Source organism: Lampetra fluviatilis, chromosome 30, assembly GCF_964198595.1.
Source record: "Lampetra fluviatilis chromosome 30, kcLamFluv1.1, whole genome shotgun sequence".
In the NCBI taxonomy this organism is placed as follows: domain Eukaryota; kingdom Metazoa; phylum Chordata; class Hyperoartia; order Petromyzontiformes; family Petromyzontidae; genus Lampetra; species Lampetra fluviatilis.
Genome location: NC_136304.1, coordinates 9,193,614 through 9,217,491, shown reverse-complemented (window position 1 = coordinate 9,217,491; position 23,878 = coordinate 9,193,614). Strand labels below are relative to the sequence as shown.

Here is a 23,878-nt window from a genome sequence, read left to right as displayed (position 1 = left end):
CTCCCAGGGGCTAGGGGGGTCCTACTCTGAGTCCGGGTCCCTGCCGGCTAGCTCCGGTCTCTCTCTCTCGTGTCGGATCGTGGACTCTGCCGACTCCACCGAGCGGAGGGAGAGAAGCACCTCTACGGCTACCACCGGCTTCTCCCCAGACTCACCACTCGATCCCTCTCTCTACCCACTGGTTCCCTCTTCACCCTGCTTACTCTACCCGTTCCCACAGTGACCCCGCTTACGTCACGGGGTATCCCTTAAGTACCCTAGGAGACGTGACGTCATCGCACTGAACGGCACACCTGACGTCACGTCCCCATTTTACTCCTCTACACGTGTAAGTTCATGAATAATAATCGTGCATGGCTGAACCCTGCTGCCTCCTCCTCCTCCTCACTGGAGGCTGGGAACAACGCCGCGTGGCCTGGGACCCGCGATGGAGGAAGGACGCTTGGGAGACGAGATGATGGAGACGAGATGATGGAGACGAGAGGGCGCCACGCGTCTTCATCCTTCCGCGGCGGTGGCGTCGTCATCGCGGGCAGTGCAGTTACGAGGCGTCAGGGAATCTCGCGGTCAATCGCGAATGGTCGGGGCCACAGCGGCGCGATCGGCGAATTGCACCTCAATAAATTTGGTGCGAAACCACGATGGGAAAACTCCGACAGGAGGGAATGGGTTTCTTGCATTTGTGTTTTTTAATTTAAGCCTCGGGTTGTGAGAGCGGTGGATGACTGCATCGATTCCGACCGATCCGTTCGCCCCAAAGAGATTTGAATGCGGAGGACGACTGGGGAATATTTTGTGTTTTATTGACGGCAAATATAAGTAAAAACCCCCACCCCCCCTCACTTTACACAGTGCAACGGGTGCGATACAATCAGCTTTGGGGCTCATGTCCACGATCGCAATGCCAGGAGCGCCAGGGGCATCAGGCAGGAACGTTGCGCATGGTTGACTTTTTCCATCGCCACCATCATCATCATCCTTGATTGAGTTTTTGGGTGAGGCCACGTAATGACGCGGTCAAATTTATGTCGCAAGACTCTCCATCATCCGACATAGCCAAACACAGGACAAGATCCAGGAAGAGAGATTAAACCACGTCACCTAACCCGGGTTTCTTAAATAGGTGTCACGACATCGCGTGTAAAACCAATCGGATTTAAACTTAGATATTAACCATTATTAATTCAGTGTACTGCAATGATATTTGCCGAGGTTCCAGATGCATACCACGCCGTGGCAAGTCGACAAGAGTCGCTCTATGGAGGAGAGAGGAACTGCTTCTAGACCAGGGACATCAACGAAGATGAACACCGAGGCATTGCTCGTTTGAGTTACGATGGCGAGTTGTTAAATACAGGTCGTGGGTTCGATCCCGACCATGACGCCTGTATATTTGGAGTTTGCGCGTCTCTCTCCCCGTGGACGTATGGATATTTCTCTGGGTCCTCCGGTTTTTCCCTCCACATTTAGAATTCAACGTGCACGTTTAGAGTATTTGGATGAAATACATTTCCACATTGATGGGTGCGGGTCGCACCCTCCGCGCTCGGGCTTGCGAGGGTGTTTGTTCGCCGCGTCGTCTTTAAACGCTTTTAGATGCAATTGGAAATATCCTGTGCCGCCCCATATCTTGTTCGCCAAACGTATTCCCAAAACGTGTTCCAAAAAGCCGTTCGTTCGCCTGCAGAAAGTGCTCCATACCGATCATCGGAGAAGACTCCAATCCGTAGCGAGAAGGTTCGTCGGCAGACGTACTAAATGTTATCTTGACTCGGTGATGAGTACACAAATCCCTTGACGACAACACAACGCATCTCATTCGTAGCGACATAGAGTTGGGCGTACCTACACTTTACCCCACCGCATGCGACGTACCGATCAGCGAACCACGCCAGGAGATGGAATCGAACCGGTCACTTCTGGATTGCAAGTCCAGTGTGCTCGCCATTATCAAGCCACGGCAGCTCTCTCAAGAGACACACGGAAGCCGTGGGTCCCAAAAGTCCGGAGTCACGATCCATGAAAAATATTCCCCTCTGTAATGTTTGCAGTTTACAAAAACTCCAGTTTTCACCATCCACAACCGTGTACCGAGTTTATGTGGCTACCGATAACTCGGATTCGCTCAATGTGAGACTACCGGTGGATGTGACGTGTGCAAAAGCTCGGCTGTGATGAGGGACATCAAAAGGTTGTCAGCGGTAGAAATGTATTTTTAGTGACACACACGGTGGCATCGCTGTGGGCACGGACTGGATGAAGCCGTCAGCCACTCACGACCAAACACCCCGTGGAGGCGTTAAGCGCTAGGTTTGAAAGGAGCCATGAAAAGTTAAATTTCGCCTAAGGCCACAAATGCCTTTGTCAATCAAGAAGACTGAAGAAGAACTCAATTACTTTTACAAGACTAACATCTTCTATTCGTATTAGAAGTCATGTTTCTCGTCTGTAACTTACAGATTTAAAAAAAATCGATTTTATTACCAAACTGTGCGTAACTTTATACAACTGTAAACTTTTGTGCAAGGATTGGCGTTTAGAGAGGGGGGGGGGATCAACCCCAAGAGACTCTCGGTTTAAGTCAACAAAGATGCATTGCATTTACAGTGTGAGAACCCAGCCAAAGCACCAATAACAATAAAATTATACAACAGCAAATACAAATAATTATTATTTTATAAACACAGCGACGGGACAGCTGAACGAGACCACTGTTTCAGTCGCAACTTTGAGGAGCTAGCTTTCCGTAAAATGTTTTTTTTGGAGAAAATATCTGCTAATGAATAAAATAAGCGGAGAGGTCTGTTGTGTCGTAATAACAATTAAAAACTGGTGACTCGGTCAACCAGCAACGCCGCCACCGACTTCTTCTTGCAGACAAACAGCGAATTTGAATTTAAAAACTGGCCTGTTCACTGTTTTTTTTACCCTAACTTTAGATCCCCAAAATAACTTTATTTGCACACAGTAATATCCCCCCTCCCCCCCTATAAAATTTTACATGATACGAACGTGCAATGAGATCTTCGTGGTTTCCATTGAACTTGCAGAATAAATAATGAGTAAAATTATTAACGAGGTGTTCCTTTCACCGTCCTCTTTACTGCGTTCAGCACAACCAGGACGGCACTACGGGAGCCGCTTGAACAGATCTCTGTAAAAAACTTGGCGGCTGTCAATTTAACAACCAAAGACCCTTTCGGAGCGGACGGGCGGTTCTCTTCGCAATGCCTCTGAAGCCGAGCGACGGTCGGTTACTCCACATCAAACGCCGCCGGGTTTTGCGGGCTTCGTCCCCGCTTGCGGTTTCACCACCGTCGTTCACAAGCGCCCCCCCCCCCCCGCTGGGTTTTCGTGGCCGTTTCGCGGCAACAGCGGAGCCCTCTGTGTTCTCGTGCCTCCTTTCAGACTCACCCCGAGTGCGAGGAACACGCGCGAGGTCACGCAATCGACACCGCGGGCGCGCTCTCCCACTGCGCGCTGCGACTTGTGCCTCTTGAAATGCCCTCTAACGCTCGCAAACTCACGCGCTCACTCACTCGGTCATTCACTTGCCCGGCCACCCACTTCGCTCGCTCAGTCGAATACTCGCTCACTCATTCACTCACTCCTATACCTGCCCTCTCACCCACGTAGGGAAACACAGCTGGTTCATTCGAGCCATTTTCCCAAGGCCCTCGCAGGCCTCGGCCAGGCCACAGCAGGCCACAGCACGAAACCTCCGCGTGCCACACCAAGCCTTCTTGTCCTGTGCAGAGTAGGCATCGCCCTATTGCTCAGACTTCACGACTGCACAGAGTGGTGGAATCCGTCGCGAGCAGCGATCTGTCACTGCTTGGCGACCGCCGGCAAGCACGTTCTATGGGCTCAAGCCTCGAGCACATCGGGGGAGTCCTTGATCGATCGCTGTGGAGAAGGAGGAGGACGTGACGCTGGCCGTTTTTACAGGACCACGTGGCCGCATCGCACCTGTAAGGCGGTGGGTGTGTCGGACTGACGATGTCTAGCAATGGCTGGCCACCGTGTAGCTGCCGCTCAACACAATTGTTCATCGGCCATTGTCCAGCGTGTTGTCGTGACTAACCCGGTCACTGCGTGCCTAGTTTATAATAATACAATATAAACAATTCACAGTCCCTTATCAATCCGCTACCAGATGCTGGGCGAAGGCCTCCCCTGCACCGTGCCGGCCACTGGGGTTGTTTGACCATACCTTACCACGCCGGTCACCGCAGGTTGGTGAAGACTGGTGGGGGCAGGGCGGGGGGGGGGTTCAGATGTCACTCGCTACTGATGTGTTCCGGGAATCTTAACTCGGGTTAACAGCACGGTGTGCCAACCAATGCGCCACCGCTCCGCCCCAAGTATCCATTCAGCGATCGCGAGCGTTTTCACGAGCCCGCTGACCAACGTCAAACGACCAAACGCTCGCCACTTCCCATCGGCCGCTCTCCGGCGCGTAGGCATCCAACCACCAACAGACTGCGGCCCGTCAGCCGCTGTCCGGCGAGCCGAGTCTCTCCGCCAGACGTCAGAATTCAACATCTAAAAATAAAACAGTGCAACGGGTGACTCTCTCCCCCAGGGCAATCGCTGTTGCTCTTTCGCCAGCATCCAGCGCCGGCTGCCCGCCAGCAGCCGCACCAGCGGCCAGTCACGCGGCAAGCGACGGTGGCGGCGCTAAACGGGTGCTGGCGTTGGCGGGTGGCTGGCGGCGGTCGTGTCGGTGCCTCGGGCTAGCGGCACTTGCAGGACTTGACGAGCATGTTGGAAAGGTGCGTGACCGTCTGGTTGCGCCCCTTGTAGTAGAGGATGGTGAGGGACTCGAGCTCGTCGGGCACGCAGCACGGGCTGGCCGATGCCGCCGGGTTCATGGTGTTGTACAGGCCCAGCACCTGTGTGCACAGGTGGGGGTGGGGGGGGGGTTGGGTCACATGCACACGTGGCATCAGATACCCACGTTGAGTGTGTGTGCTGCTGGATGCTGAGGAAGCTCGCTACAACGAGCGGAAGCGCCGTGCGGCTAAAACACAGCAACTGTGGCACGGTAGGGGACACGGGTGGTGGTGCATCTACCCAGTCGTCTCAGTCCGCCAACCCTTGGCACCTGGGTTTGTACCGTGACCTCCTGCCAGCAGCGGGCGTTTGACACTTCACGTGGCCTTAAAATGCACATGGCCTGGCACAAGCACCGTGGTGACCTCACCGCCACTTAGTGGCGAATGGCGGTTGTTGTTGCAAAGAACATTGGTATCTCTGTCTCCCCAGTGCCAATGCTAACGGCACTTGCCCCAGCACTCTATGCGGGCTACACGGGGCACCTCTGCCTGTGTCTCAGTGCCAATGCTAACGGCACTTGCCCCAGCACTCTATGTGGGCTACACGGGGGACCTCTGCTTGTGTCTTAATGCCAATGCTAACGGCACTTGCCCCAACACTCTATGCGGGCTACACGGGGCACTTCTGCCTGTGTCTCAGTGCCAATGCTAACGGCACTTGCCCCAGCACTCTATGCGGGCTACACGGGGCACCTCTGCCTGTGTCTCAGTGCCAATGCTAACGGCACTTGCCCCAGCACTCTATGCGGGCTACACGGGGGATCTCTGCCTGTGTCTCAGTGCCAATGCTAACGGCACTTGCCCCAGCACTTTATGTGGACTACACGGGGCACCTCTGCCTGTGTCTCAGTGCCAATGCTAACGGCACTTGCCCCATCACTCTACGTGGGCTACACGGGGACCTCTGCCTGTGTCTCACCGTGCTGTGCTGGGTGTCAGAGCTCCACAGGTAGGGGCAGGGCCCGGCGCAGTAGTTTGCGTAGTATCCCTTGGGCTCGTGGATCCACTTCCACTTGAGGTCGCGCCTGAAGTCCACGTAGAGCTGACGCAGGCAGCAGTTACGCTCCTTGTTGCTGCGGGGGGCGGGAGGGGTATAGAGCAACAGCGTTCACCTGCGTGTGTATGTAGATGTGTGTCTGTGTGTGTGTGTAGATGTGTGTGTGGTGTGTAGATGTGTGTCTGTGTGTGTGTGGTGTGTAGATGTGTGTGTGTGTGTATGTGTGTGTATGTGTGTCTGTGTGTGTGTGTGTAGATGTGTGTCTGTGTGTGCGTGGTGTGTAGATGTGTGTGTGTGTGGTGTGTAGATGTGTGTGTCTGTGTGGCTGTCAGCGCGCTGCGCTGCAAACCTGGCGACCCGAGTTCGATTCCCGCTCACGGCCAACATTGGTGACGATTATCTGAAGCGGTCCTGGGCCTCCTCTAGATCGACTCAGCCTCAAATGAGTATCTGGTGTAGTGTGTAAAAACATCGCCACTGGGGAGACAAAGGCGGCTGGGCGTGGTGCTGGCCACCCACCCCCTCGTGCGCCTTGCCGGCCTTCACAGGTGCACGCTAACAGCACTTGCCCCAACAGTCTGTTGAGGCGACACGGGCCATCTCCGTCTTGTGTATCACAGTCAGTGTATCTGAGCGTGTCGATGCGTCACTGCGCCGTGCGGTCACCTGAAGCAGTAGTTCTCATCGAGGGCTCTCCTCCTCCTCGTGCCCCCACTGCCCTGCGCCGTCGCGTCTCCGCCCTCGTCGCTGCGCCCCGGCGGGTCGAGCCAGAGCAGGAGGTGCGGCGTGAACCTCTTCTGCGCCGCACCCACCACGGGGCCCATGTCCCAGCGCTCGTTCTCCTCCGACTGCCCGTCTGGAGTGGGGAATGGCCACACACAACCACGCACCTTTATTAGCATTTGTCAGCGTGCTGCGCTACGAACCTCTGAACCTGCGTCTGTGTCGACGTGTGTCTAGTATGTGCATGCTCTTCTCTGCGTGTATTTTTGCACGCACGCATGTCTCGGCCTGCGTGTGTTCGGCTGCGTCGCGGCACCTGAGAACACGGCCTCGAGCACCTCGGTGCGGTTGAGGATGCGTCGCGAGGCGACGTCGAACGTGGTGCAGGGGCAGTGCACGCTCAGCTTCAGCGCAAACGGCGCGGCTCCTGCGAGGGGGACACGCGCGGCTCTCTCAGTGCTGCACGCGCGCGGGGGGGGGGGGGCCCCAACACAACCCCCCCCCAACACAACCCCCTGCCACCCGCCACCCCATCACGGTGACCGCTCATTTCCTACAAAGTGGGATGATGGGACGATGGCGTTGTTGCTGATGGGATGATGGTGATATTGAAGATGGGGCAGTGATGATGTTGATGGGACGAGTACGATGATGTTGGTGGGACGATGATGATGAGACGATGATGATGATGATGTGGATGGGATGTCAACTCTTGAAATCCCGATCGATTGTACGTATGCATGTTGAACTTCTTTTGCACCGCACGTAGCTAACAGTGCCAATCGAAGGTGCGGGGGGTGGGGGGGGGGGCACAACAAACTAAACACAACAAGCAGCTCTAAAGAAATGAGTTTTAAATGTAGATTTAAAAAAAAATAATCCAGCTCACTGACGACAAAGGCAACCCAAGAGCCGGTGCCCAAGACAGCGCGGGGTGGCGGTGGTTGTCGCCGGCGTTTGTCAATGCGCCGTGGCGATGCACGTTTGTCAACGCGCCGTGGCGATGCACGTTTGTCAATGCGCCGTGGCGATGCACGTTTGTCAACGCGCCGTGGTGATGCACGGGGATGTCGCCGCCGCCGCAGCGCCTCTCACCGTCGGCAGCGCCCAGCCGCTCTCGCAGCGCGGAGGTGACGTCGAAGGAGACCCACTCGGGAGGGTCGCGGGGACGCATGTTGCGGCTCGCGATGTAGCGTCCCGGGGCGCCCGGGGCCTCCGCCACGGCCTGCACACACACACACGTCAGGGTTATACACACACACACACACCAGGATCACACACACACACACCAGAGTCACACACACACACACCAGGGTCACACACACACACACACCAGGGTCACATACACACTATATGGTCACACACACACACACGTCAGGGTCACACACACACACCCCAGGGTCACATACACACTATATGGTCACACACACACACACCAGGGTCACACACATCAGGGTTACACACACACACACCAGGATCACACACACACACACACCAGAGTCACACACACACACACGTCAGGGTCACACACACACACCAGGGTCACATACACACTATATGGTCACACACACACACATGTCAGGGTCACACACACACACCCCAGGGTCACATACACACTATATGGTCACACACACACACACCAGGGTCACACACATCAGGGTTACACACACACACACCAGGATCACACACACACACACACCAGAGTCACACACACACACACGTCAGGGTCACACACACACACCAGGGTCACATACACACTATATGGTCACACACACACACATGTCAGGGTCACACACACACACCCCAGGGTCACATACACACTATATGGTCACACACACACACACCAGGGTCACACACATCAGGGTTACACACACACACACCAGGATCACACACACACACACACCAGAGTCACACACACACACACGTCAGGGTCACACACACACACCAGGGTCACATACACACTATATGGTCACACACACACACATGTCAGGGTCACACACACACACCCCAGGGTCACATACACACTATATGGTCACACACACACACACCAGGGTCACACACATCAGGGTTACACACACACACACCAGGATCACACACACACACACACCAGAGTCACACACACACACACGTCAGGGTCACACACACACACCAGGGTCACATACACACTATATGGTCACACACACACACATGTCAGGGTCACACACACACACCCCAGGGTCACATACACACTATATGGTCACACACACACACACCAGGGTCACACACACCAGGGTCACACACACGTGTATGCACGCCAAGGTTACACACATGCACACACACACCATGGTCACACACATCACACACCAGGGTCACACACACACACACCAGGGTCACACACACCAGGGTCACACACACGTGTATGCACGCCAAGGTTGCACACACGCACACACACACACCATGGTCACACACATCAGGGTTAAATACACGAGGATTACACTTTAGAGTTGCGTGAGGACTAGGTGAGGATTAAAGTGGGGACTAGGTGGGGACTAGGTGAGTATGAGGACTAGGTGAGGGTGAGGACTAGGTGAGTACTAGATGAGGACTAGGCGAGTATGAGGACTAAGTGAGGACCAGGTGAGGACTAGGTGAGGGTGAGGACTAGATGAGGACTAGGTGAGGGTGAGGACTAGGTGAGGGTGATGACTAGGTGGGGACTAGGTGAGGACCAGGTGAGGGTGAGGACTAGGTGGGGACTAGGTGAGGACCAGGTGAGGGTGGGGACTAGGTGAGGACTGGGTGAGGACGAGGTGAGGGTGAGGACTAGGTGAGGACTAGGTGAGGGCCAGGTGAGGACTAGGTGAGGGTGAGGACCAGGTGAGGACTAGGTGAGGGTGGGGACTAGGTGAGGACTAGGTGAGGGCCAGGTGAGGGTGGGGACTAGGTGAGGGTGGGGACTAGGTGAGGACCAGGTGAGGACCAGGCGAGGCCACCTGGAAGAGCTCCACGCGCTGCTCCTGACTCCTGGCCGCCAGGTTCGCCTCGCGGTGCACGCGCAGCTCAGCGCGCACGAGGCGCGCTCCGTCCGCCAGCAGCGAGCGCGTGTCGAACCGCAGCAGCTTGAATATGGTGCCCTGCTCGCTCTCTGACATGCAGCGACAAGTTGAAATAAGTTATGTTTTTTTTAAATAAAAAAACACGCTTTAATGAAATGTACCGTACTATTTCGATTTAAAGCTTTCGTGACTGCAGGGATTCATCTTGTTGGTTCTTTCGGTAAAGTCACGTAGAAGGAAAGTAATGAAATAATACAAATAAAACATAATAAAATACAATTCTCACGACGTTTCGGCCACAACGCAAGCAGCCGTCCTCAGGTGGAGAAGAGGTCTGTCGAGAAGGCCGCCATTCAGACTCTGCCTTCTCGACAGACCTGTTCTCCACCTGAAGACGGCTGCTTGCGTTGTGGCCGAAACGTCGTGAGAATTATTTTGTTATGTTTTATTTTTATTATTTTATTACTTCCCTTCTACGTGACTTTACCGAAAGAACCAAGAAGATGTACCGTACTAGTAATGGAAGAACTCCATTACTAGTAAGCTTGCCATAACGTCAGGGGCCGTGGTCAATTACAGCCAACGTCAGTTGAGCGTGGACAATTAGACCCAAGCCGAAACATAACAGATACAAAATAATGTAAAAAAAATTCTTTTTTTATGGTAGAATATGGTATTGTCATCAGTATGACATAAGTATACCAAGTTTGCAGTCGATACCACATTGGGAAGTGGGTTAAAATTGAGTTCCAAGATTTGAGGCTACAACAACGACGACGACAACAACAACAACAACCACAACAACAGCCAGAGTGAGTGAAATGAAAGCGTGTAAACAAACTCAGCGCTCGTCACCTCCGTCGAGATTCACTCTCACCCCACCAGCCGTGGCATCGTTGTCACCCAACCCTCACGTCGTCATCACCTCGTCAACATCCATCGTAACATCACCTCATCAACATCCACGTTCACCTCATCATCACCTCATCCCAGAGGCAGTTAGTTCAAGTGCAGCTCGGGGGAGAGACGTGGCCGATCATTTACACATTCCACTCGCCACGAGAAACAAACTAAACGAAATCTGCGGAAGCTCCGGCCCAGAGCACTAGCAACGCCTCGCGGGTGACGCACTCCCGGGACGCTGCCGCGGATTTCTAGATTAGAAACCCCTCAGCGTGGGGTCCCCCCTCCCACATCCGTCCCATGCTTGACGTCTCCACGTGGCCCACACGGCCAGAGCGAGATGTTGGTTCGTGGGGTCAGGGCGAGTTCGGCCACCGCTGCTGTGGCCGTCGGGTGTAATTGCTGTTTGCGAGCACCTATTGAGGAGGCCGGCGCTGGTGCGTGCCTGGTTGGGTGGGTGGCCACACGCGGGCATCAAGAAACTCATCTTCTTGGTTCTTTCGGTAAAGTCACGTAGAAGGGAAATAATAAAATAATAAAAATAAAACATAATAAAATAAGTGATAATTATTTTATTATGTTTTATTGTTATTATTTTATTATTTCCCTTCTACGTGACTTTACCGAAAGAACCAAGAAGATGAATCCCTGCAGTCACGAAAGCTTTAAATCGAAAAATCAAGAAACTCGTTAAAAGTCGAGTCAACCCATGATGGGTGTGTGGTGGTGTGGGGGGTGGGAAGAAGCCGCCAAATGTTGACGATTCTCATAGCAAGGGAACAGCGGTCACTGGATTCTTTCAGCGAGCCGAAATCGCCACCACGGCGGACGATGTTGTGTACAGTGCGCACAGATTGCACGTGCTCTCTCGCTCGTACGCTCGCGAGAGAAAGGCCAGAGGAGGGAGGGGGGGGGATGTTTGACCCCCGTCTCAATGGGTTTAATTCATCTGCTGGTTAAATGCGGGAGACCGAAATGAATGACGCCGACTGTCAACACGCGCGCAGTCATAGGTGGCCGAGTTTACACCCGAGCCCGGCAAGGTTCCACCAACATTAAACTCTGCAGCCTTGGGCATTTGCCCGATCGCGCACTGAAATATATTCAAATTAAGTAATTGATAGCAAAAATAAGCGTGACAATATCTTCTCCTTCACATATCTGCCCGTCCGCGTAAAAAAATTATACAAATTTAACATTTCCCGCAAACAACGCAAGCCTCTTGGGGGAGTGCGGAATTTCATCAGCGTTGGTTCAACACGAGCACGCATCTGGACCAGTTTCGACACTCGGGTCTCATCAGCAGGAGTGTCGGGCTTGTTCACCACCTGGCAATGCCGGTGAGCTGCCAGATGTCTATAGTCAAGGAGCCTCTCTCTTAGAGATATGGGGTGCCGGGATAAGGGGCTTGGTGGGGTCATCATCTCGCCGTGTTGTGTTTGGGGTCAGGGTTTGGTGGGGTCATCATCTCGCCGTGTCGTTGCCTCGGTGCTCATTGCGCCCTTACTAGCATCGACGTGGGACACGGTGCAGTCGAGGCGGCGCATCTCGCGGGCGTAGTAGTCGTCGTCGAGCGACGGCGACGAGGGGTCCCAAGCCTCGCCGTGCTGATGATGCTGCTGCTGCTGATGCCTCTCCTGCCGTCGCTTGAGTTCCGCCGTCCACTCGAGCGTGGCGTTGTACAGCGCCATTGCCTCTGCAGCACGGCGAGACACAGCGAGCGCGACGGCTATCACTCTACTTTGCAGGGAGATGGCCTAACTTCTAGATTTGAAGCTTTTGTGACTGCAAGGATTCATACTCTTTGATTTTTTTCGGTAATGTCACGTAGGTAAAAAATCAAATCAAATAAATGAAAACAACTAAATTAAATCACCAGCGATAGTTCTCTCGCTGTGGTTGTCCCCACCTGATGACGGACGCTTGTGTTGCGCCCGAAACGTCGTGATTTAATTTAGTTGTTTCATTTATTTTATTTTATTTTTTACCTACGTGACTTCACCGAAAAAAGCAAAGAGTATGGCCAAACTTCTTGACCGCCACGACCTGAAAACTCAATTTATTCTTGCGACTGAGAGCCACGAGACACGGGAATACTCGTGCGTGTGTGTGTTTGTATATGTTGAACTTCTCTTGCACCGTACGTAGCCAACTGTGCTAATCGGAGGTTAACGCAGTTGGCTCCGCTGTGGTCGCTGGATACCAAACGCGAGTAGCCCCTGGGGCGCCCCCACAGAATTTATTTTCCCGTTTCAAATAAAGTTCTTGTGAAAAGATGCAATTTTTTAAATCTGCTTCTCTCTATCGAGGAGCACTTGAACTGCCTGGGCGGCTGCGTGTGTCTTGCGAGCCGCGGTCTGAACTTCCTCGGATTCCAGAAACTCTGGGCCCTCTCTGGCACGGGGTCAACAATTCAGATGAGCGCAGCCAAATGCTCGTTTAAGGGGCAGAAGACTTCTAAACAATCATTGCATTAAACTTTTTTGTTCACTATGTTGAGAGCCTTGAGCAAAGGCGCTCTATAAATATAATCTAAGATAAGATTAGCGCAGAAAAAAAACGCCGTGGGGAATCGAGGAGTTGCTGCTTGAAATGGCTGGTCAATTTATTTATGGCCGCTGTTAGTCACCCCGTCTCCTCAGTGTCTCCACTCGGCGTGTTCCACGTGTGTCCATTTGGCTATTTTTCCCTGATCACTAACAGCACTTGCCCCAGAGGTCGCAACCAGGTACCCGATACCCGTACCCTACCAGATACCCGGCTATCAGTACCCGGCCGGGTACGGGTACCCGTTTGCGACCCTGGTGCGGCCGGGTACGGGTAAGGAATCAAAACCCGTTTGCGACCTCTGACTTGCCCCAACAGTGCGTTCAAGGCTGTATACGGAGGAGATCTCTGTCTTCGGCGTACTCACGGGCGCTGGGCTTGAGGTCGCCCTCGTGTGCCCGCGGCAGCTGCGGGGGCTCGCTCAGGCCCAGCTTGCTCAGGATCTGGCCCCGGACGGCCTCGAGGCGCCGCCGCGCCATCTCGGGGGCATCCAGCGCCGCGGAGCACGTGGAGAGGGCGTGCGTGCACGCGCACGCGCACACGCACAACACCAGGCACGTGCGCAGCATCCCATGCGTGCCGCGTGCATCCATCGCGTGCGTCCGGAGAGGTCGGCAGGATCCTGTGGATACGCAAGGGAGGGCGGGGTCACGGAAAGGCCCCATCGGACTCGGCATGCAGAGTAAAACCTGACGCGAGGTTTTTCTTAACTCGATCGACAATTTCACTCAGAGGGGCAAAGAGGAACCACATACAAGCTGGAAGGAAGCAATCCACACACGGTGATCCGGCACAACCAATAATTGTCCAGGGTTCTGCAGTCATCTATAGAGTAAGGCGTTGTCGGGCAATTAATGAGCGGTTGCATGTGGGAGGAAACTGGAGCACCCGGATAAAATCCGCATGTGCCAGGGGGAAACACTCGATCCCAGAGACGGAACAGGCAGAGGTCCACATATTTGCTGCGCCGCATTCCCTTTACGAGCCAGGGTATGGCACCTTGATGCCCACGGGGAAGGGAGTTTCACAACATTTGTGTGAGCCACCAACTCCTCGCTGCCTCCACAGTTGCTGGATGACAGGCCACTTGTAGTGTAGCCACCAGAGGTGGGACAAAGTCATTGTTATGCAAGTCACAAGTAAGTCTCAAGTCTTTGCTCTCGAGTCCCGAGTCAAGTCGAGTCAAAGATGAGGCAAGTCCAAGTCGAGTCTGAAGTCATCAAAATCATGACTCGAGTCTGACTCGAGTCCAAGTCGCATGACTCGAGTCCACACCTCTGGTAGCCACCACCGCACGGCTAAAAGGCGCTTGGTCTGCCGACAGAGACGTGACTCCGATTTTGATGCTGTTGCTGAGAAGTCGGCGTGGGAGCAATGTGAATAAAGTTTGGCGATCTCACACAAAACCTCTTGTGAGTAATACTGGTCGCGAAAGCCTACCAGGTGTTAAACTAAGTTCCCCTTTTGAGTTAAAGCTTTCGTGACTGCAGGGATTCATATTCTTGGTTCTTTCGGTTAAAGTAACGTAGAAGGGAAATAATAAAATAATATAAATATAAAACAATAAAAATTCTCACGACGTTTCGACTGCAACACAATCAATCATCATCATGTGGTGTGAAAATTTCCTTGCAGTCGAAACGTCGTGAGAAATTTTATTGTTCTATATTTATATTATTTTTATTATTTCCTTTCTACGTGACTTTACCGAAAGAACCAAGAATATAAGTTCCCGTTCTTGCCAGAAGACAGGGGGCGGGGTGATTAACTGTGTCTCTGAATTGTTTGTTTCCAAATGCATGGTGGGGGATGTAATCCCTGCCCAGACCTCCTTGGCTCTCTGGTGTCATTGAGAGCTAAGCTGAGTGCATTGAATGTTCAGGAGAAGTGACGCAGCATCAGAGCTCATTTGCGTATGCATCAGTGGAACGAAACAGGAGGATTTGTCCACAAATCTGGCAGTCGCCTGATGAAGCTAGTTGTAATTACTGGCGAAGCGTCGTACTTAGATTGTAAATGTTGTGGATTTGTTCTCCAACACACCAGTGTGCTGTACTAGTAACGAATTGGCACGTTCTGTTTACGTGACAAACCTTAAGTAATTGGCTGTGTCGGGTGGTGACGGGTTTAACGACACTATTCTTTACGCGATCTAACCCAAAAACCTAGATTATGGATGATATTGGTCGCGAAAGCCTACTACGTGTTAGACATGCATGAGTGGTCGCAGAATGCTGAATTATCAGGTAAACCTCAGGTGGCATCTCACGTGGCTATAACCACTCGTTTATTTTGCGTCACTGGGTTTTAGAGCTCCTCGAGACCAGGATAGAGTCTCATTTGCAAGAGTAGATCGCCAAAATGGCAAAAGCAATAGGTTTGTTCATGAAGCCATCCAGATATACAAACATAAGCATAACTTCAACCGAGAGGATGGAATCAAATTGAGCAATCACTGGAAGGATGTTATTAACCAGGTAAGATCTTAATTGCTCTTATAGCTTGCTTACACTCGCGCATTTACAGTTTCTGCAGCGCGCTACTCCCCTCCCGCTCCCAGACCCACTCATTGCCCAGTCAGGTACTGGGTCTTACCAGCGCGTGTAAGTCGCACAGTCCACTCGTTCGAAATGTTGTACCCTCACTCCTCTCCCACCATCACCCCGCACCCCCCGCCCGCCCCCTGCTTCTCCTCCCCTCCCTCTTGCCGTATATAATATGTTGTTACGAACGGCTCTTGTCCACTACAGTAATTGTATTTCTTGCTGTGGTTGTCCCACCTGATGACGGAAGCTTGTGTTGCTTCCGAAACGTCGTGATTTAATTGATTTTTGATTATTTAGAATTTTTTTATTTTTAAAAAATATATATATATATATAAAAAAGTTGTTTCTTTTATTTTATATCTACGTGACTTTACCGAAAGAAACAAAGAGTATAAACAAGCAATACAGTACAACGATGAATCAAACAGTAATCAGGGCAAAAGCGACCGTCTTTGCAGACGAAATATAAAACGGTGCACAATCGTCGCAGGCAGCTCACACTCCGTTCACACACAAAACATAATACGCGCTTGTTTCTGCGAGGCACCAAGTTCGAGGCGAGTTCATTTTCAACCAGCTGTGAAAGCCTCGAGGCCAGGATTAGAGTCTCGTTTTGCAGGGGAGACCCGGCTCGCCACCATCACGAGCAGTAGCCTTGCGCAGGACACGCGCACGAGGGGTTGCGTAACATCTCACAAACCGGGCAGCGATGCGGAGCCGTCACTAGTGGATTGGAATAGGTATGTGTCTAAACGAACCTAAACTATTTTTTTTCTTTTACCAGGTAAGGCCCCCACTGAGCTATGCAGCTCTTTTGCAGAAGCGACCTGGCCACAAATGACAGCTCAACGAAGTGGCTTATCATCACGTGCAAATGTATAGCAGCCAAAGACTCTCAACGCGTGTTTCTAAATGTGGAGGAAGCAATCCACAGGACCCGGAGAAAAATCCATGTGATTACGGGGAGAGAGACATGCAAACTCCAAATATACAGGCGTCAGGGTCGGGATCGAACCCACTACCTCATGTATAACCAGCGAGGTAGTTAACATCTCCTAGCCACCATGATAACGAGAGAGAGAGACACACAAACTCCAAATATACAGCAGGCGTCAGGGTCGGGATCGAACCCACTACCTCCTGTCTAACCAGCAAGGGAGATAAAATCTCGCCCCCGCGACGTCTGTGCCTGGTAGCCACAGCAAGAGCAAAGAGGTGCTGCTTACTGGATGTGCTGTGTACATTTTCTGGGTCCATGACCCAGACAGACCCGAATGAAATTAAAGCCATGGGATGGGAAAAATTCCTCAAGCGCAAAAATGATCAAGGTGAGTTGTACCCTTCACCTGTTCTCAATGGATGGCACCGCCGCTGATGAACAGGCAATTGGGGGAGTGTTCGAGGTGCGGGGTTGACATCGTGAGAAAGATGATGGACTTAAGCAGGAGAGATGGCAGAAGGAATGTTGACATTGAGATGGCACTGGTGAGGCACTATAGACCAGCGGTCCAAAACCTTTTTGGCACCAGGGACCGGTTTCGTGGAAGACAATTTTTTTTCACGGAGTGGAGGGGGGGGTCATCATTGAGTCTTTCCCCCTTTTCAAAGAAGCTCTCCAGCGACGTTTGTTTTTTACTCATTGTGGCTACTAGGGGTGAGAGCTTGTGGGTTTACTAAAACTGTGTCCGAGACAAGTGCGCAGTGCGGGGCCACGCACGGACTCACCGCTCTCACCTCCTGCTGCTGTGCGGCCCGGGGGTTGGGGACCCCTGCCATAGACAACATCTAAATAAGGCGACAATCTTACCTTAAACACATAGCGTGGACAAACACATCTCGACATTCTCCCATACGGCAGCGTCAGCGGAGCGCTCGATGCCACCAAAGAAGATTGGAACTGAGAATCACACTCCCGGAAGCGTCTTTTTTAGGTTCGAATATTGTCGAGAACTGGGAGTCACTCCCACAGGTCTATGGGAGAGAAGATGATCTGCATCTGGGAATCACACTGCCAGGAGCGGGTGATGGGCTAAGCCAGAGACAGATACAGTTGAAAGGTGGCCGTGAGCAGGCTGCCAGCGTGTGGCTCCCTGCGCGAGCGTGACTCCACAGCCGACGGTTGCCAATCTAAACCGAAGACAAAGATCCCCCGTGTAGCCTTAACAGAGTGTTGGGGCAAGTGCTGTTAGCGAGCACCTATGAAGCTTGGCACGGAACACGAAGGAGGTGGGTGGCCAACACCACGTCCGGCCGCCTTTGTCTCCCCAGTGGTGATGTTTACACACTGCACCAGGTACTCACTTGAGGTTCAGTCAACCTAGGGGAGGCCCACAACCGGTTCAGATAATCGTCACCGGCGCTGGCCGTGATTGGGAATGGACCTCGGGTCGCCGGGTTCGTAGCGCAGCGCGCTAACCGCTCCACCACCACTCCCCACACACAAACACAAGCAGCCCCAATCCAGCGGCGTGGCCGAATCTGCTGGCATTGGCCCTGGAGCGAGGGAAATTGCCCTACACCCACCCCACTCAGCGTCCAGTTTTGCCCGCTCTTCGTAGCACGGGGGCCCGCGAATCTCTTGCGCAGTTGCACCGCCTGCACACTCGCCAGCTACGCCACTGCCTCCTAGGGGGCACACACACACAGAGAGAGGCACGATGATGCCCGTGGGGCTGTATCCCCCACGCTCGTGGTGGGGCCGCCTCCTCCCTTGGGGAGCCAAGCAGCGCCAAGACCATTGCCTCTCAAATGAAGCTGAGCACAATTTGAGGTGATGAGTAAATGGCACTAGATGCTGTCCTATGTGTATCTTGGAGTGCTTGTGCGCGTGATTATTCCTTGCTGATGTTATCTCTTGCGTGGTGAGGACTCTAGAACCAAATGGGGATCTGCTGGGATGAAACGTCAATTTTGCAAGGGAGTTCGAGAACGAACATACCAGACTGGTTAGGTATCATCACATTACACTGGGCATCATCACATTACACTGGGTATCATCACATTCGTAGTGAAGTGCGCTAACCACTGCGCCACCGCTCAACCAGACTGCAGCAATGTCCGCTCCACGCGAGGCATCGAAACGGAAGGAGGATTTCCCAAATCCAGTGTTTACAAAAATTCATCTTTCAAACGTTGCATTTAAAGTACCCCGCACCTACGATTAGCACAGTTGGGGCTACGTACGGTACGAAAGAAGTTCAACACACATACATACAGGCAGCCGATAGGATTATCTTGGCATTGCACTGAGCGACAAGAGAGAAGGAGGAAGGCCTGGTTTAGAGAACATAACCCGATTAGACGCATCATGTTGACTGCGAAGACAACATTTGGCTTGTTGCAGGACACAGTCGCTGGAAGGGTTGATGGCCGAGTGGCTGAGCCGGACGCACATCAGTGAATACGGCCCTCGAGGACACCCGCAAAGGAGATGGAGCGACGAAATCGGATCGGGGGCCCAGCAGCTGGCACGGATTGTTGTCGCACGCCAAGAGCCCGTGGCGACTTCCTTGCGGAAGAGGCTTTCTTCATCCAGCAGTGGCTTGATCATGTCACGGAGATGACGGTGGACTGCACGTGTCGCTGTGTCCAGGGAATGGATGCGATGTCTGCCCGTCGTTCCGAGGACACTTTGGCTGTCTTCACAGAAAACGACACCCCCAGACTAACGACTACAAATCTACTGAGACCACGAGCCGACGCCTTGGCCCAGGTCTGGTAACGTTTTTGGACAAGATTGACATTAAAATAGATTTGGGGTGTTATTTTTAAGTTGTCTTTGCATCTGTCTGTAGCTCTCGTAAAGATGATCATATGTGAGCCAAACTGTGCTGTAAGGTAGTGTGTTGCCATTAGGAACGTATCCTATTTGAAAGCCCGAAAAATAAATGGAATCATTGCCCAAAACTCAAGAGACATAAAACCGGCGCTAACGCATTTTGTCTTGACAGCTACCAGTGCGCTTCCGTACATTTGATGACAAACTCAACATTTTTCGAAGACAAACGCATGTTGGAAAGCATAGCATAATCCATGCGCGTGCATGAGTTTTCTTCCTTATCATACACACACACGCACACAACCCCAAAGATTCCCCGGATAGCCTTCGCAGCCTGTTGGGCGAGCACCTATGAAGGCCGGCACAGCACACGAGGGAGTGGGTGGCCAACACCACGCCCGGCCGCCTTTGCCTCTCTAAGTGGCGATTATTTACACACCGCACCAGGTACTCGTTCGAGGCCGAGGCCCAGGACCGGTTCAGATAATTTCGTCACTGGTGGTGGCCTCGGGTCGCCGGGTTTGTAGCGCATCGCACTACCGCTCCCCAGCCTTGCTTATTATACACGCACACACGATCGCTATGCCACCAGCGCGCACGGCACACGGCTGCATATTATACACAATGCCGTGCGCATGCTGCCCGTGTAAACCAAAGGGAGCGGGAATCAATAAAACAAGGCGATACGTTATGGTGCTGGCAACGTGGCACCAAGAGGAGCAGTGTGAAAACACAATCACTTGCTGTACTCCCCTGTCTTCACCAACACAGTACCACGCACACCAATCAATACACCAGTCGGCCAGCATGGTGAGGTATGGTCAAACAAATCGAATATCGGTGAAAGGAAATGCTTAAGTGGGCCAATGTGATAGATGAACACACGCGCACGCGTGTCACTTGAGCCTCACGAACATCTGCCTTGCAAAGCGCCTCCACGTTTCGGTCTCTCCGCGTGAAAGATATTGAAGTCTTTGTACAAATCCCCATCAGTTGTAAGGCCTTCTGGGAGTGTGCATACTTTTAACAGCATTGGGTTCAACACACGATCAGAAACCGCTTGGACCCGGTTTCGACATTCAGTGACTCCATCAGCAGAGTCAGGCTTGCTGCCAGAGACATCAACAGGAGAGAATCCCCCCTTCTCTGTTAGGCGTTGGTCTGTGCGAGACCTGGGTTGCTTGCCATAGGAACGTGGAATGTCCACGACTGGCATAGGGCCAAACCAAACAGAAATGGGGTGCTTTCCCATCACGACCGGCTTGAGCCTTGGGCTTCACTGCACAGCTGTTTTCGAGGCAAACAGCTCAAACAGCACAATGCGTCGCTGTGCTTACAATGAGTAACAGCTGGCCAAAACTCGCACGCTACGGCTGCTACACAGCGATTATAATGTAACTCACATCTGGCTTCGTACAGGGGGAGCACCCCCTAACACGTACAGCGCCTCTCCAATCCACTGCTGGATGAGGGTCCGCCTCCCCCACCCCCACACCGTGCGAGTCGTCGGAGGTTGCTAGACCATACTTCACCACGCCTGGTCAGTGAGGGTTAATGAAGGCGAGTCGTGTGATCCCCCCCATGCACCAAGCTGTACCAGAGGTCGCAAACAGGTTTTGATTCCTTACCCGTACCCGTACCCGGCCGCACCAGGGTCACAATCGGGTACCCATACCCGTACCGTACCCGGCCGGGTACGGGTAGGGTACGGGTATCGGGTACCCGATTGCGACCTCTGGGATGAAGCCATGTTGCAGGCGCGGGTGGGTTGATTCTAGGAACTTGAATTGTGAGAAGAGACAAGACGTTGGGAAATGAGTGACAAACGGTGACTCACCAGTGACTCACGGTCTACCCGTACCCGTACCCGGCCGCACCAGGGTCGCAAACGGGTACCCGATACCCGTACCCGGCCGGGTACAGGTAGCCGGGTATTGGGTACCCGGTTGCGACCTCTGAGCTGTACTCTGGTGGCCACCACGTAACACCGCAGCCGGTGGCTCCTTTTAGGGATGGTGGTCACCCATCCCAACACTACCCAAGCTCAAAACCCCCTGCGTTAGCTTTCGAGGTGTGAAGCGATCAGGCGCACGAATTGGTTTGGCTTCACCACCGTTGTCCGTCCACCGCACCTCCGAGTAGCACGGCTGGCTACGTACGGTGCGAAAGAAGTCCAGGTGATAGAACCGTAGCCCCAACATGCCGCAGTGGTTATATAAACGCGATTATTGACAGCTGCCGGTCGCAAAGTACTTAAGCGGCCCCGCGTGCTGAAATTGCTCAGAGCGGCCACAACATCTGAGCGCTACGTGGCTGACAGTCAACTCTGTTGAACGTGCGAGCAGTAACCTACCCGCCCTCGTGTGTGACAGCAGTAGCAAGCGCACTACGATTGACAGCCGTCAAACAGCCGTCAAATGCAAAACCGCTGTCTTCATACGCAGCGATGCGTTTCGGTGACAGCAGCAGCAGCAAACAGCGGCTCAGACGCGCTCAAGAATAATTATTCACGGAGTGTCAACCAAAGAACGGACCGTGTCCGTGAGGACATCCACGTGGTGGAGATGGAGTGATGAAATCGTCGCGTTTTTGCGGTGATGATACCTATGACTATGGAGGGAGGGGGGGTGTTGGTGGCGAGGCATTCATCCAGCAGTGGATTTACGAGGCGGCTGCGCGCGTGTGATCGCGCATGGACTGCGAGAGAAGAAGCCACGTGCGCCTTGAGCAGTGGCAGCAGCGCGCGTTTGGTTTCCCCGAAAGCCGCTGCCGAGCGCGGTGGTCCCACAAAAGTTCCCGACGTGAGACAATTTACGAAGCGAAATAATCCTCGTCTATTGCGTTGCGTAGAAAATAAACAACATCTATTTCAATGACAGCAAAGATAAAGAAGAGCTCCCGTATAGCATCGAACAGACTGTTGGGTGCAAGCGCTGTTAGCGAGCACCTATTGAAGGCCGGCGCGGCACACGAGGGTGTGTGTGTGGCCAGCACCACGCCCGGCCGCCTTTGTCTCCCCAATTGTTGCGATGTCTACACGTCGCACCAGGTACTCATTTGAGGCTGAGTCGACCTAGGGGAGGCCCAGGACCGGCTCAAAGAGCGGGAATCGAACTCGGGTGTCCGGGTTCGCGGCGCAGCTAAATGACAGTCGCAACGCGTCGTCCTGTCGTGACGGAATTGACGGCTGTCAAACAGCTGACGACGCTGTCCTCGAGTGTGCTCCACGTGGAGCCGTATCGACAGCCGGTAGGTTAGTTAATTAAATTATAAACTATGTTTTGTTTTACTAGTGAAGGCCCACTGAGCTGTACAGCTCTTTCGAGAAACGAACTTGCTATCAAACGATAGCTCGACGAAGTGGCTTACCACGTGGACATTTATAGCAACTACGGCACTGTAGTCGCACGTTCTCGATTCGAAACGTGGAGGGGGAAACCGGAGGACCCGGAGAAAAATCCCCGCGACCACGGGGAGAGAGAGACACGCAAACTCCAAATATACAGCAGCAGGCATCAGGGTCGGGATCGAACCCACATCCTCCTATATACCAGGCGAGGTAGTTAACATCTGCTAGCCACCGTGATGATGATGAGAGAGAGACACGAAAACGCCAAATATACAGCAGGCGTCAAGGTCGGGATCAAACCCACGACCTCCTGTATACCAGGCGAGGTAGTTAACATTTCATAGCCACCGTGATGATGAGAGAGAGGCACGCAAACTCCAAATACACAGCAGACGTCAGGGTCGGGAAGAAACCCACGACCTCCTGTAGACCAGGCGAGGTAGTTAACATCTCATAGCCACAGTGATTATGATGAGAGAGAGACACGCAAACTTCAAATATACAACAGCAGGCATCAGGGTCGGGATCAAACCCACGCCCTCCTGTATACCAGGCGAGGTAGTTAACATCTCCTAGCCACCGTGATGATGAGAGAGAGAGACACGCAAACTCCAAATATACAGCAGCAGGCGTCAGGGTCGGGATCGAACCCACGCCCTCCTTGCTGTGTGTAATCCCAGGACGGTCTCACCTGCACTTGCCGTCAGCCTCAAACCGAAGATTTTCACTTCGAGTGCGCGCTGCAATCTTCCACCGACGCGGCTGTCCGGATACCGATAGCAGCAGCAGCAGCAGCCAGGGCCACGGAGGCGAAGACAGAGAGAGCGAGAGAAGCTGTCACACGGAGAATTCACACTGTGTGTGTGCGGCCGTGCCGTGCAAGCCCCCTGCCGAGTCTGTGCCGCTCCATACACCGCGCCACCCTCGCGCGCGTTGACACTTTATAGTCGGCAGCTGCCGCTCTCCGAGCTTCTTGTTCGCTCGCTGGCTCGTGACGCGGGAGTGGGAAGCACCGTTCAGACTCTTCGGCGGTGACGGCGCCGACAAAACAACAAAAAGCCTCGCCACCGTGCGTTCGAGCGCCAAACGAAAGCAACGAATGAAAAAAATACATTTCGATTTAAAGCTTTCGTGACTGCAGGGATTCACCTTCTTGGTTCTT

General features: G+C 53.1%; 1 protein-coding gene across 1 annotated transcript; it reads right to left on the bottom strand.

Moving 5' to 3' along the window:
• Nucleotides 1–789: 789 nt before the first annotated feature.
• On the bottom strand, nt 790–23,642 carry LOC144943245 (transforming growth factor beta-3 proprotein-like). Its single transcript, XM_078870556.1, has 9 exons — nt 23,408–23,642; nt 13,411–13,665; nt 12,004–12,192; nt 9,531–9,682; nt 7,654–7,783; nt 6,875–6,985; nt 6,502–6,691; nt 5,758–5,911; nt 790–4,895 (listed from the first exon to the last, which is right to left on the bottom strand). The coding sequence occupies exons 2-9, from the start codon at nt 13,634–13,636 to the stop codon at nt 4,737–4,739; spliced, it is 1,311 nt and encodes a 436-aa protein (XP_078726682.1). The 5' UTR covers nt 13,637–13,665; nt 23,408–23,642; the 3' UTR covers nt 790–4,736.
• Between the last annotated feature and the right edge of the window lie 236 nt (nt 23,643–23,878).